Source organism: Meleagris gallopavo, chromosome 1, assembly GCF_000146605.3.
Source record: "Meleagris gallopavo isolate NT-WF06-2002-E0010 breed Aviagen turkey brand Nicholas breeding stock chromosome 1, Turkey_5.1, whole genome shotgun sequence".
NCBI classification, from domain to species: Eukaryota; Metazoa; Chordata; class Aves; order Galliformes; family Phasianidae; genus Meleagris; species Meleagris gallopavo.
The window spans coordinates 39195964-39208731 of record NC_015011.2 but is presented as its reverse complement, the minus strand read 5'-3'; the positions used below and the strand labels follow the sequence as shown (position 1 = coordinate 39208731).

Genomic DNA, 12768 nt, shown 5'->3' with positions numbered 1-12768 from the left:
AAAAATGAAAGATTAAAGAAACGTTTTAAATTACAAGACTGTAATTGAACTTTTGGCAGCAATCTTGCTCAAGGAGTTGCCTACTTCATCCCCTCCCACAAAACACTTGCTTCTGTTCCTCTGCTGCCCCATTTATTATGACATCCTAAGTGCTTCGGCAGTAAACTGATCCTACTGAAAAATAACCGGCTAAATTTTCCAGTCTGGTTCAGCACACAGTCATCCAAAAGTTTATGCCGATACAGCAGTGACAACAACTTCAGCCAGTACTGCTGCCAGAATGCTGGTGGCCCAATCATGCCCTAGACATCCTATAAAAAATCCTAAAGGTATTTTTACTGGGCTGGAAAGGCCCACAGGGTTACATCCAGATATAACAGCATCAGTCTTTGTCACTATACTCCAGTAAAAGAACCAAGAGCAGCATACTTCTAAAATCTTGCCTTGAGTAATAAACAAGATTTGTAATTTTTGTGAAAGCTTTTAATCCTTTAATCCTAGTGGGAATAAAAAAATGAATCGCCTTCACAGCATAGCACAGCTCTCTCCAGTGTGACTTTCAAGAGGGAAGGATGTCTCATAATAATGAGATTTGGCTCCCCTAGAACTTAAACACCACTTTCTGAAGAACACTGCAAGAAAATAAATAATGCTTTTATACTGAAATTATGCCGGAGCTCACATGCTTAGGAAGTTCACAAGCTTGTCACAAAGTGATCCCTTCTATAGAAGTGACAAGTCAATTACAGTCTCTTCATCTTTATTCATTGGATGTTTACCCCCACATATTAACAGATTTTTTTCCCTGTAGCTTCAGCAAAAGCAGCAACGAGCCATAACAGGGAAAGTTTTTCCATGAAGATTCAACAGTTTGGCACCATACAAGACAAAAAAAAATATCAGAGGAGCCATCCTACACTCCTGAAGGTGTTTTGCTGAGATTCAATGATCAGCTCACATCATCCTTGACTTTCTTACTAGTTTCAAAACAAGATTCCGTATTGTAAAGAATATTACAGAAAGTCTGGTGTACCTAGCAGTATTTACATGTTGCTACTTTATCATGCTGCAGACAATGCTTTTCTGTAGTAGCAGCACATGGGATCAGACTCCTTGAATCAGAAAAGCGTTGTCTACAGCATGATGCTCATTACTGGGCATGAGTCACTTAAAAAGTTCTATCAAGAAGTCAAATTCATGTCATTGCAGTTATCCAAATTTCCCCTTTTTTTTTTTTTTTTTTTTTTTTTTTGTATCAGGCTGCCCACAAAGTACTTTCACAATATCCAAATTGAGGAAGTGATGCCACAAAAATGAAGTTGTAATTGAATACCACTCTCACTCTAGGGAACGGTACAGTACTTCATGAGATCTGTGAAGAAAATCCCATATCCTACCAATTTCAAAATGTAGGTAACATCCTTCAAGAGCTTCTCCATTACTTCCAAAATTTGCAGCATGGTATAGTAATCCCTACACACTGAAAATTATGAGGTTATGAATTGAGACATCAGGAGATACTAAGATTATTAACACAGTGGGGCCACTGACCTTCACCCATTAAAAGTTTAAGCAATCAGTTAAAAAACATGAATATCAAGTCAAAGAAACATCCTAGTGGTTAAATCTTCATTGAACCAGAGCAATCTCTTTTATATGTCAATGTAAGAAGGAAAACCAAATGAAAGCAAGTCAATTCAGAATGAAAACCTACAACATAATTACATAATGTGACAAATGTTTTCCTTCTAAAAATAATATCAGATTACTTCTTATTATAAAGATTAATCTTAACTCAGTATCATCAGAGATTCAGTATGTCTACACAATCCCTTCTTGAGAAGAGACTTAATTTTTGTAACAAAGGCAACTAGTTCAGTGACATGAAAATGTTATAACCATGTATAACCTTGTAAGATGTACAATGAGTTAACATTAGAATCCCTTATTGTGAGATTGCCTGTTTTTATTTAAATGGAACAACGCCCAAGAAATACAGTGGATATTGCACAGAAAACAAACATTTTTAGATATGCATAGCAGAACAGAATGGAAATCGTTTTATTATTGGAAACCATATAACACAGATATATGTGACAAGATGTTTTGAATAACCTTGACCTCATTTTAATTTTTGAAAGAGACTTAATAAAAGGAAAATAGAACATATGAGTGTTCTAATTGATTACTAATTGATTATTAACATATAATTACAAAACCAAAATAATTAACAGTAATAGTGGGTTTCCCAAATCATCAAACAAATTGTTCATGTTTTGACATCTCATCTGCAATATCTAGTTTTCATATGTTTTATCTTGTCCTAACAGATACTGTAGTACTGCATCAGCAAACACAGGCAATGGAAAAAAGTATTTTTGTGCAGACTCATTCTGTGGAACTCAAGAATGCAAGAGATGTGTTCACACACACTTACCTTCAGTGATATTTTACAGCCTCTGACTAAGCAGAAGACTTATATTACAAATGAGAGGTTATGTAGCAAAAATAGTCAGTATGGTGACATAATGATATTTAAAAAGAAATGAACATGTGGCGAATGACATATTTGTCACCTCTCCTTTCTAATTTGATCTGAAGGTCCAGTGAGACCAAATGATGGTGACTATGCAATCCTACCATAGGGTATGGGAGCCTAGAAATGAGATTATATCCAACACTGCTGGAGCTTACAGAGGCTCTTCTCAGCACAAGCTACAAGGAGGATTTCTTTCTGTGTGCATCATATCATGTTTCCTCTGAGATGCCAGATGCATGGTTTTACTTACAAGAAAGATGTTTGTTTCCATACTCCCCCTGTCTCTGGACATAGAGTAGAAAGATCCATGGAAACCTGCTTTGCTTAACATGCTGAGCACACTGAACTCACACATCCAAATCAGGAATACAAAAATTCCTTCTAACCAGCCAAAGAGAAATACTACCACAGCATACTTTTTCACGTTTAGCCAGAATGAAGCAATATAAGAAAGTTATCTTTTGGGTTTCTGTTTTTAAAAGAGAAACAAAATATATTGGGGAAAGATAAATATTTCAGAATAGTACAGCACAGAAGAAAGGTGATAGAAAGTATGCCAAAGATATCTTCCATACTCTAGAATGGCTAGTGTGGGAAATCATTTTTTTTAAGTGAATGGTGTACAACTTAATGCTTTATAAATACAGATTTGTTGTTGAAATTAAGGAGTACAGATTCATTTTTAGCACATAACTAGATGGCATGCTAGCAAACAGAGTTAAGGGTATTCAGTAATAATAAATACTAGAAGAAATAAAAGAGTAATATTAAGTACTACATACCTTGATTATAATATTCACAGTCATAAGCTAAAAGAAAAAGGAAACAAGGATGTTGTTATTGTAAAGTAAAACAGATCACTCTTATCTGCATCCTAAAACTGTAAAATTCACTTTCATGTTCTGTAACATATTCCAGCCAGTGACTTTATTTCCTCTGGCTTTTATTCAGGGACAAACAGCTGTATTTAAATAGATATGCCCAGACATCAAACCTAATTGATAGACAGCACTAATTATTTTGTATCCAAGAACTCTTCTCACTCTCAGTGAAAAGTAGAATGGACTGAATCTCTTTGCACGCAGAATTCTGGGCTCCCTCCACAGAGAGAAGAAAAACAGTAAATGTAAGGTAGTCAGCAGCTAACACATACATTGCTTGAAAAAAAGGCAAAGAAGGACATTTATTAACCACCTGCTTGTGTCATGCTGTATTTTTGTGAAAAGAAAGGCCATATATACCCCCTTCTCTGGGTGGTCTGTGGTGTGAGGCCATCCCAGGTACATACCACAGAGCGAAGGAGATCGCCAATGAATCACTGCCCCATGCTGGCAGCACTTGTGGGCATAAGCTGCAATACTGGTACACAAACACTCACAGTCCCCACCAAGATTGCAGTTACACGTATCTGTATGACAGTTCTTGACAAAAGAAGTCACATCAATCTGGGAAAAAGAAGGTGGGAAAGGCAGGTGACTTGATTACATGAGCTGTACAAATTCATGTTGCACCATTTTCAGCAGGAAGGTGCAAGGAAGGATTGACTGAAAGAATTTAACACAAAAATATGGCATTTTCTAAGATTTTGGTATAATCCTTTACAAATTGTATACCACAAATAATCAGTTTGTACCTATGTTACAGACAAAAAGAAAATTTTAATCAGTGACTTTTAACAAGTATGACTGTTCATACTCTCTCCACACTCTTGCTGTTCATTGATTCTGAAAAGCACAATGAAGGTGACAGTTCTGTGTTTTCATAAGGCAAATGCTGCCACCTATAGTCATCCTGTTAGCTCTGCATGAAGAACAATAAAATCAGAGCTGCAACTCTGATTATTGAGTACTTAAAGTAGTAATTTGAGGGGGGCTTAGGTCAGGGGAAGCAAGCTTGAGCACACATCTGACATTTTACAACATACTCAACCTTCAAATCTTCATTAGCTGAGGCACTCATTTCCCCACTCTAAAATCCCCCAAATTAAAACTGTGATACTGATACTGTACTTCTCGGGCTTAAGAGGTCTTTTTTTGTAATGTTGAGCAAGATCTCCTAAAAAAAAAACCTGTTCTCATTCAACACATTGAATCTTTAAAACAATGTTTCTCTTCAGTTTGGATTCATTTATAGACTCCAATCTGTCTCAGCTGTAGAGCATTCCAATGACACTCATCAGATTACACAAACACTGTCACAGCAACAAGGCAGCACTGAAACAGCTTCTCAGCTGGCAGTTGCTGGATGCTGACAGAGATAAAATGGCTGTTCTTCTGCCTTTAGTGCTTGGAGAGAGATGCCATTTTACTTTCATTCTTTTTTCTAATTTTGGAAACAGAGATACCACTGGAGTGGGGGCATGAGCCATTGAAAATGGCTATAGCACCCTAGCAGAAATTACCAAACAGCACAGTAGCTTCAGATTTCATCCTCTCTTCCATCTGCATCGCCTTATTGTGACAAGCAGGAAGGCTCAGACTGAAGTTCCTTTTGAGTTCAAGGGTTATGGAGAAGATCTTTCTTTCCACTCTTCAGCTGCTGAATTCAATGCTCAGCTGAGTACTGCAATCCGTAAGTCCCTTCCAGTCAGGGATGCAAAATTTTGTATCCCTTAAAATTGGGTTTTCCAGCCTGGGCTGAACTCTGAGGCTGCGTGTCCCAGAGCAGGAACTTGTCTCTACGCACAGGAGCATCCTACTCCACCCATACAGCAGGAGAGACTCTGCAAGGTAGCTGCTCTAAGCACTGTGAGACCCATCCCTTCACCTTCTATTCCTCCTAGCCTCCCAGAGTCCAGCTGTGCTTGTTTTATTGCTTTACTGTGTTTCGTGGTGGTTTTTTTTTTTTCCCTTGGCACCTGCTTGTGCAGGGAGTAGCCAGGTAGGTATCTTTGATAGGAACTCATGGCACCTTACTTTAATAAGAGCAGTTTTTCACATATTCATGAGTACGTTGTAAAAATACCTGGAAGATGTTTGCTTTACAAGCTGTCTCAAGATGAATATGCATGTATGAAAATACCTGACAATGAATTAAAAGTCATGTTTTGCACCTGACATGAATTTCTTGATATTAATGTGCTAAATTCTTAGCATAATACCTGAAAATTTTAATCACAACATAGGTAAGATAAAGAACGGAATGGAAAACATCTGTCTTTAAGAGTTATTGCAATATAGCTTCTTAAAAACTCTCAAAAGTCCATTTTTATTCATTACTTTCCACTTTGAAAATACACTCATCACTGTGTTCTCAGGCACACGTTCAAAAAATTCTTTACATAGTAACCAAAGTCAACATCAGTAAATCTCCTGGGTTAAGCTACTGCAACCTCCTCTTCAGACAAATTCCTGACCATGTTAATATCAAACTCCAGTCCTGAAAGTCGGGAGATTCAGCTGCAACATCTACTGATCTCATTTAATGTTGATAATCACAAAAAAAAGAAAAGAAAAGAGAGTGAAGTAAAACATCATAGTGGTTCTTGCTTGCACAGGTGTTAAGAAGCACCTCTGAATACCTTTGGGAAGCCCAAATCAGAAAGAGACATAGATACACTGAGAATATATTACACTGGTAAAGGATGGACTACAAAGGAATAAAAGATTCCCACACAACTTATTGTTGTCCCTGTCCTCTCTAGACTGAGCTTATGGACAGTCTTGTAACTCAAGTCCCACACTCAGTCAGGTAAGGACTAGAGACACGGCGTTGCAGAGTTTTGATACAAAGCAAATAAGACGTTGACCTTTTAAAAATACTGATAGCTTTGAAGTTGAAATCTCACTTTCCTACATTTCTTTCTATATTTTGCAGGACAGTCAACTAAATAAAACCATTTTAGATAAGATGGAAACACATCACATGAATGCTTACTTTAAAAATCCACAATATACACAAAAACCTTAAAATTCAAGTTACCTATATAAATCAAAGATATGAATAATACCAAAAGAGAACAGAACTCTGATTTTCTTGTCTACTAACTCATAACTCCCAGTTACCACTATAATGTTTAGGCTCCACTTCTGAAAGGAATAAGGAGCTCTACACAAACATAGCCCACACACATAGTTGCAGGGCTCTTCTTACTGTTCTCCATGGAACTCAGAGAGGAATGACAAGAAGAAATTAATTGTTGGAATTTTAATATTTCCTACATGAGAGCAAAATTGGCTTATTTAATAAACTTACCACATTGCGACAAGGTGCGAAAACATCACTGTACAAAATAGAGCATTCCTTTTTGGCATAAGGGAACTTGTTTTGATGTACCTCGCATGGTCTTAGTGTTTCATTTGGGCTCTTGCACTCAAAAGCAAACAAAAACACCACAGTCATTTCATAAAAAGATGTATTTGCCACGGACTCAGCTACACGATGTACATAATACAATTCAATACTTACGTACTCCAAAAACTAAAATAATGTTTACATGCTATTTTCTTTATCTTCTGTTTTCCCTGATCTGTTTTTATAATTGAAAACATTTGCACAAAACAGAATCTTTGTGTTTTGTTCTGAAGTACTAAAATGTTCCTTCTGTCTGTTCAGCACATTAAGACAAAATGTTTTCTTTGTGACACATTATAATCATTACCAGAGCAACCAACTGTAACATCACAAACAAATACATGGTCCAAATCCATCCCTGGTGGTTTTGTACTGACTTTAAATGGAGGCACACTACAGATGACTGTAGCCCTGTAAGTTCAAATAAAGCAGTGGTAGGAAGAGAGCAACCCATAAAAAATGAGTCAAAGTTCATCGTGATAACTCAAAAGTGGCTGAGATATAATTCCCTTTCTTTAAGTCTCTCTTCAAGAAGAAAAACAAGTGAACAGAAAAATATAACCAAATGGCACTTAGCTCTAAGAACACGAGTTCAACTGAAAGCGTACTCCCTTGCTACAACAGTGGAGCTCAGGAGGCAGCAGTGACAGACCCACTCACAGTATTGGGGTACTCTGGTGATGCTGTGTGGGGATGTGCTCCTGACAGCAAGAAACCCTGCAATCATCCCATTTCTCACTGTGCCAATGCTAGCACATTTCCCAGCAGCAGAATTGGGTTCTAGGCCTCCAGCTACCAATGATGCTTTTCCAGTGTTTATAATGCAGAGGAGATGATGACCAGGATACACCTCTGCAAGGGCCAGAGGTCCTTTCTGAAAAGTGCCCTAACATCTTTTTATGGTTTAAGACCATAGAAGCCACTGACCTGAAAAATTAACATAATATATTGTGGGATTGAAAGCAAAAAGAGAACTTCAAGATTTTTACGCATTAAAATCAAAAGCATTCCTGTTATACTTGGTTCTACAAGTATGCTTTTTAAGGAGAAGAGTATGAACAGAGCTCGTCTCTGGGACCCTTCCTCAAACCCTGTCAACACTGGCTCTGGTCACAGAGACAACAGTTCCAGTGCTTCGTCAATTGATAGGAGAGCACAACTCCTTCTGTTCCTTTGAAGCCAAACCCAGCCCTCCTACGATCCTACAAAGCATTCAAGAGAGTATTGCTTTTGTTCTCTTTTGTTGATACTATTACACTTCATATTAAGTATTTATGCACTTTATGTACCACCTTCTGAGTGGCAGAACCACCAACATATTTCCCTTGCTTGCTCACACAACTTAAACATTTTATGAAGTCTAGAACAGATCCAAGGGGAGATTGAGGGAGATAAACCTCAAAGGCTTTCTTCCAAAGCAGAATTCATATCGTATTCTTTCATGAGGTGAGATATTGGTTCAATTTCCTGCTCTGAGTAAGGGAGAGAACAGATTAAAAACTGGGTCTTGCAGAGATCCTAGGGAATGTTTTGCAAATACTGATTTATCAGCAAGCTCACAAGGCTGTAAGATCTTTCTCCGTAACGCATATGAATAAAATAATTCTTGTGTATTATAAAACCCAGTTGCAGTAATCCACACTACAACCTCCTCCCTCCTATGAAATCTACTTTCCACTATGGATTGTGCCTGATGCTTTTTCAAGCTAAGTTTTATAACTTCCTCAGTTTATCTCCTCTAGACTGATGAATTTTAACTGTGTGCTGCACAGAAAGTCCCTATGCGCTTGTATGTAAGCAGGCAGCATCAGGGGGCTGATGACCACTTTTTTCTCTTCAGTGTTCAAATCCTGTTTACTTTCAATATCCCTACACTTCCAACATCAGAAAAATGATAACTGTTTTTAAAGCTGGACTGATTCTAAATTTCGAAAGCAAACTGAATTTGGGGTGGTTGTGCATGGAGCCAAGGGTTGGACTTGGTGATTTTCGTGGGTTCCTTCTAAATGAGGGTATTCTATGATTCTATGAAATCTGTAGAAAATTGAAATCCAGACAGCTATAATAAATATTTTATTTAGGGATCAGTGTATTTTTACCTGAAAATCTTGGATGGTTTCATTTAAATTCAGTATATGTTTGTTACAGTATAAGACTTTACGGACATAAAAGTTCAAATATGTATCATGACTCTGAATTTAGAAAATTGCTATGTTTCATACACTGATACTGTATTCATTTATAAATTAAAATTAGTGACTTTTTATTCTAAATTTTTACTGGATATGGGGCTTACCTGTCCTAACACCCAGGTGTCTCCAAATACCTGTGCATTCCTCACCTCCATGTTGTTTGAAGTAGTCAGGTCATTTGAAGTGTATTTGTCAAAATTGCCACACAAACCTGCCAATTTTCCCTAAATGAGAAAAAGGATGTGTTTTTTACGTACCCTATATATTGACTATATTTCTATAAGGACTGCTGCAAACTGTATCTTGCTAACCTAGAGCCTACAGAAAAAGCAGCTACTGAAAGTAGAAAAAGACTGGGGTATCTGTGCCCATATATACAATTTTTAGACTTAAGCCCCCTGCTTATTATTTTGTAAAACAGAATAATAGATATATTTTTTCTTTATCTGCATTGATGGCTGATAAATCAGCAAATACGTGAAGTATTTTCTGCCCACAGAGACAAAAGCCTACAGCAATGTTGCTTTAAAACGAGATTAAATGGTTACTGAAACTTTGTCTTAGACTTCAAAATATCTGATATTTTTTTCTAGCATGAAGCTCTTTCATTTTCTTTTCTTTTACAGAAAAGAGCTTCCTTGCAATACATGCAATCATTGCAGAGGTGGAGCAGGGATGCAATTACTGAATTTGCTTATAAAGTTACTACATCAGGACCCAGAGATTGAGTCACAGAGGCACCAAGGCAGATGTTGATGTAGAAAATGAATAAAGAGCAACTGGGAAGAGAAAGTGCCTCATATTCTTCCCTGCATCATGCCCTTAACCCTGTCACAGTATACTTATGAGATTTAAATGACAGTTCTCGTCTAGATCCTTTCCTGTATCTTATTTTTTAAATTTATACTCAAGATACAACACCATCTGTTCATCTCAGCAGCCTCCTCTGCAACTCAGGTTCAGTTCCACCATTAGCCTAACCTATGCTATAAACCAGCCCTCTTCTACATTAAGAGCTATGTATTTACTGCAGATTCATTTCCACTGTTCTCAGAAACTGGGAAAATATGTGAGGTAACTCAAATCTAATCCTCTTTTCCCACTCCTAAATTAACTTTGAGTCAGAGTTGAATCACTGTTCATCTTCAAGGTTACAATGTGCGGAGCAACAGAATAAACGTGCATGTAGAAACCACCCCTTTCTCTTCAGGACTCCAGTCATTAAATCACATCCTCAGGCATATTTTACCTGGAAAACACTAGCAGCTGTTAAACCACTATATCACTAGGAAGGTAAGTCAAGAAGAAAAGGTAATCACAGCAATTCGTGAAGATACCACACTAACAACATTGAGAACTACATAAAATCTCAGGTTTTTATTTTGGCTCACCTTCCATTGAGGTCCAACTGTAACATGCATCATGGTCTTCTTATCCCACAGAATTGTAATATCCTGTTCTGGAAAGTGTATCACAGTATAATATCCAGCCATCCAAAGCTGATAGTTAGATTTGTTTTCCTGTCCCCTCAAGGTACTCTGACAAAAATGGATATCATTAAGGTCTAATAATATAATTCGACCACAGCCAATTAGTAATGTAAAGTGTATACAAAAGCATACTTTATCTGCACTGTATAACTGAATCAGTACTATTACTAGAAATGTTGTTTAATACTTTGATATCCTGTGTTTTGGATCATTCAGGTTTGCTTTCATTATGTACTTTGGTTTAACTTTCAAAACCAAATGGTGCAAAACAAATCTCAGCATGGTTTGATTCCTTGAGGTTTTAGATCAGTCTTCTTTGTTTAAAAAAAAGAACTTCAAGAAAACAGTGAAAAAACAGTATTTTTCTGGGAGCTGATGCTTTATCCAAGCCTAGGCACTTATACTACATCAACCCAGACTGGGAGATATTTTCCAAAAATATGTTCCTTTACAGTCAAAACTTTAGAATAGTTATCTTGAAAGGCGACCCAAAAAAAGAAAGAAAATAACTAACCTGCTTCTCAGAAAGTTCACTAAAATAAATCTCAGAGTCTCCAACAGCGATGAAAATATTCTTCGAGCAAACAATATCATTATCAAAGCACTTTTTGTTCTGAGCAATTACAGATATATTTGAGTTGTCTGTGCTCTGCAACATGAAGAAGAAATCATCATTTCACTTACAGATTCAACTGTGCTTTGTTCCTGCATATTTATTCAAGCCTCATCATCAAAAAACAACTTAATGTTTTCACGTCTTCCAAATTAAATTCCAGAAAAATCAATAAAGGAACTATGTTTTAAATTCTAAGCTGTACGCTCAACAAACTCAGATTTGGAGTTAAACAGAAAGAACCACTGCATTTAATAGTGAGAACCTTTTCTAAGGACTTAACAAACTCATAGGATTGATCTAGCCCTAAAATAAAGGTCTGGTTTAGTCTTGTAAAACATGCTTGTATGTAGAATCCAAGACTTACTGCACAGTATGGTTGTCAAAATTGAGACATGTTATTAAAAGAGTTTTATTTTCGGACCAAGGTACTTGAGATCCAGCAGTTCATATTTCTGAAGCCAAGAAACCTTCCATCTGTCAGTAGTAGATAAAACTATTTTTTTTTACAACCATGCATCAAAATTCAGAAATCCATGAGTCATGCTCATTGAAGCAGGGAAAGGTTTCTGCTGATAATTTGTTTGTGAGTAGGTTTTTTAATAATTGTTTAGTTTTTTAACATTTAGAAGTATCATCTACTCTGTTGTATATTGATTTACTGGAGTGCTGATATCTCACATTCAAATATAAGCCATGCACTCCCAAGCCCGAATCTGTCGGCTGTTCAGACTGCAAATTAATTTTGCATTCTGATCACATAAAATTGTTTTTGCAGTCTCACTCAACATATCTGTTCATTCACCTGCAGCTTCTGAGGTTCCTTCATACCGTAAGGGAAACACATGTGCACCCCATAATTGCCCATGCTAAGATTGACATTGGAACAAAGGAGACCAGCAGAGTTGATAACACTTCTACAGATAAAAACAAATTTGAGTTACATTTGTCATTTCTTTTTTTTTTTTCCCCTTTTATTTTACTTCTGTATCAACACTTGCAAATCAACAAGATGCAGTAACTATGCACAAGACATGAGAGAGCTATCTTCATAACATTAATATGTCAGTAATAATGCTTCTGAAAACAGTTTAATTTTCAATCATATTCAGTCCTACAGTCATTACAGACCTGTGACAGATATGAAATAAAAATCCTGGAGGTGGCAAGCTCTGTGTATGAACTCTGAGTCATTCAGTCCCATAGGAGACACTTGGGTAGTTCTAAAAACAGAACTATATTTAAACTTCTCTTTTTACTCCCACCCTCCCTTAAGCCCTCTCTGAGAACATGACTGGCTAGAACTAATTGCAGATGCTAATGGGAACAGTGGGCAAAATGAAAACGTTGGCTCTCAACAGCTAGCCAGTGTTGGGACCTCCTCCTGGCTCCGAGCAGTGCTCTTGGAGAGCTCCACTCAGCCACAACAGGAGGGATTGCTGCCCTAGTTTGTTCCCTCTGTGCCTCTCCCCAGAGCTTCAGTGCATCCCTGTAAGACACAGGGAGCACAACCCTAACTACTTACTCCTTCTGTGCTTATCAGTGTTCGAGAATGAAAAAACATATCTGCAATTGTTCCTCACCAATGAGAAATATTGCACACACAAAATATTCCTGCTGCAGGAAGCAGCCTTTTTGTCT

General features: G+C 37.1%; 1 protein-coding gene across 1 annotated transcript in view; it reads right to left on the bottom strand.

Annotated features, from left to right (window-relative positions):
- The window catches only part of OTOGL (otogelin like), a 92523-nt gene that overhangs the window by 33112 nt on the left and 46643 nt on the right, over positions 1 to 12768 (bottom strand). Inside the window, exons 26-31 of the mRNA XM_031553757.1 lie at positions 11029 to 11163; positions 10416 to 10562; positions 9129 to 9248; positions 6734 to 6850; positions 3828 to 3984; positions 3322 to 3348 (exon numbers count right to left, since the gene is read on the bottom strand). Of these exons, the coding sequence (XP_031409617.1) occupies positions 3322 to 3348; positions 3828 to 3984; positions 6734 to 6850; positions 9129 to 9248; positions 10416 to 10562; positions 11029 to 11163 (703 nt within the window). The remainder of the gene's footprint in view (positions 1 to 3321; positions 3349 to 3827; positions 3985 to 6733; positions 6851 to 9128; positions 9249 to 10415; positions 10563 to 11028; positions 11164 to 12768) is intronic.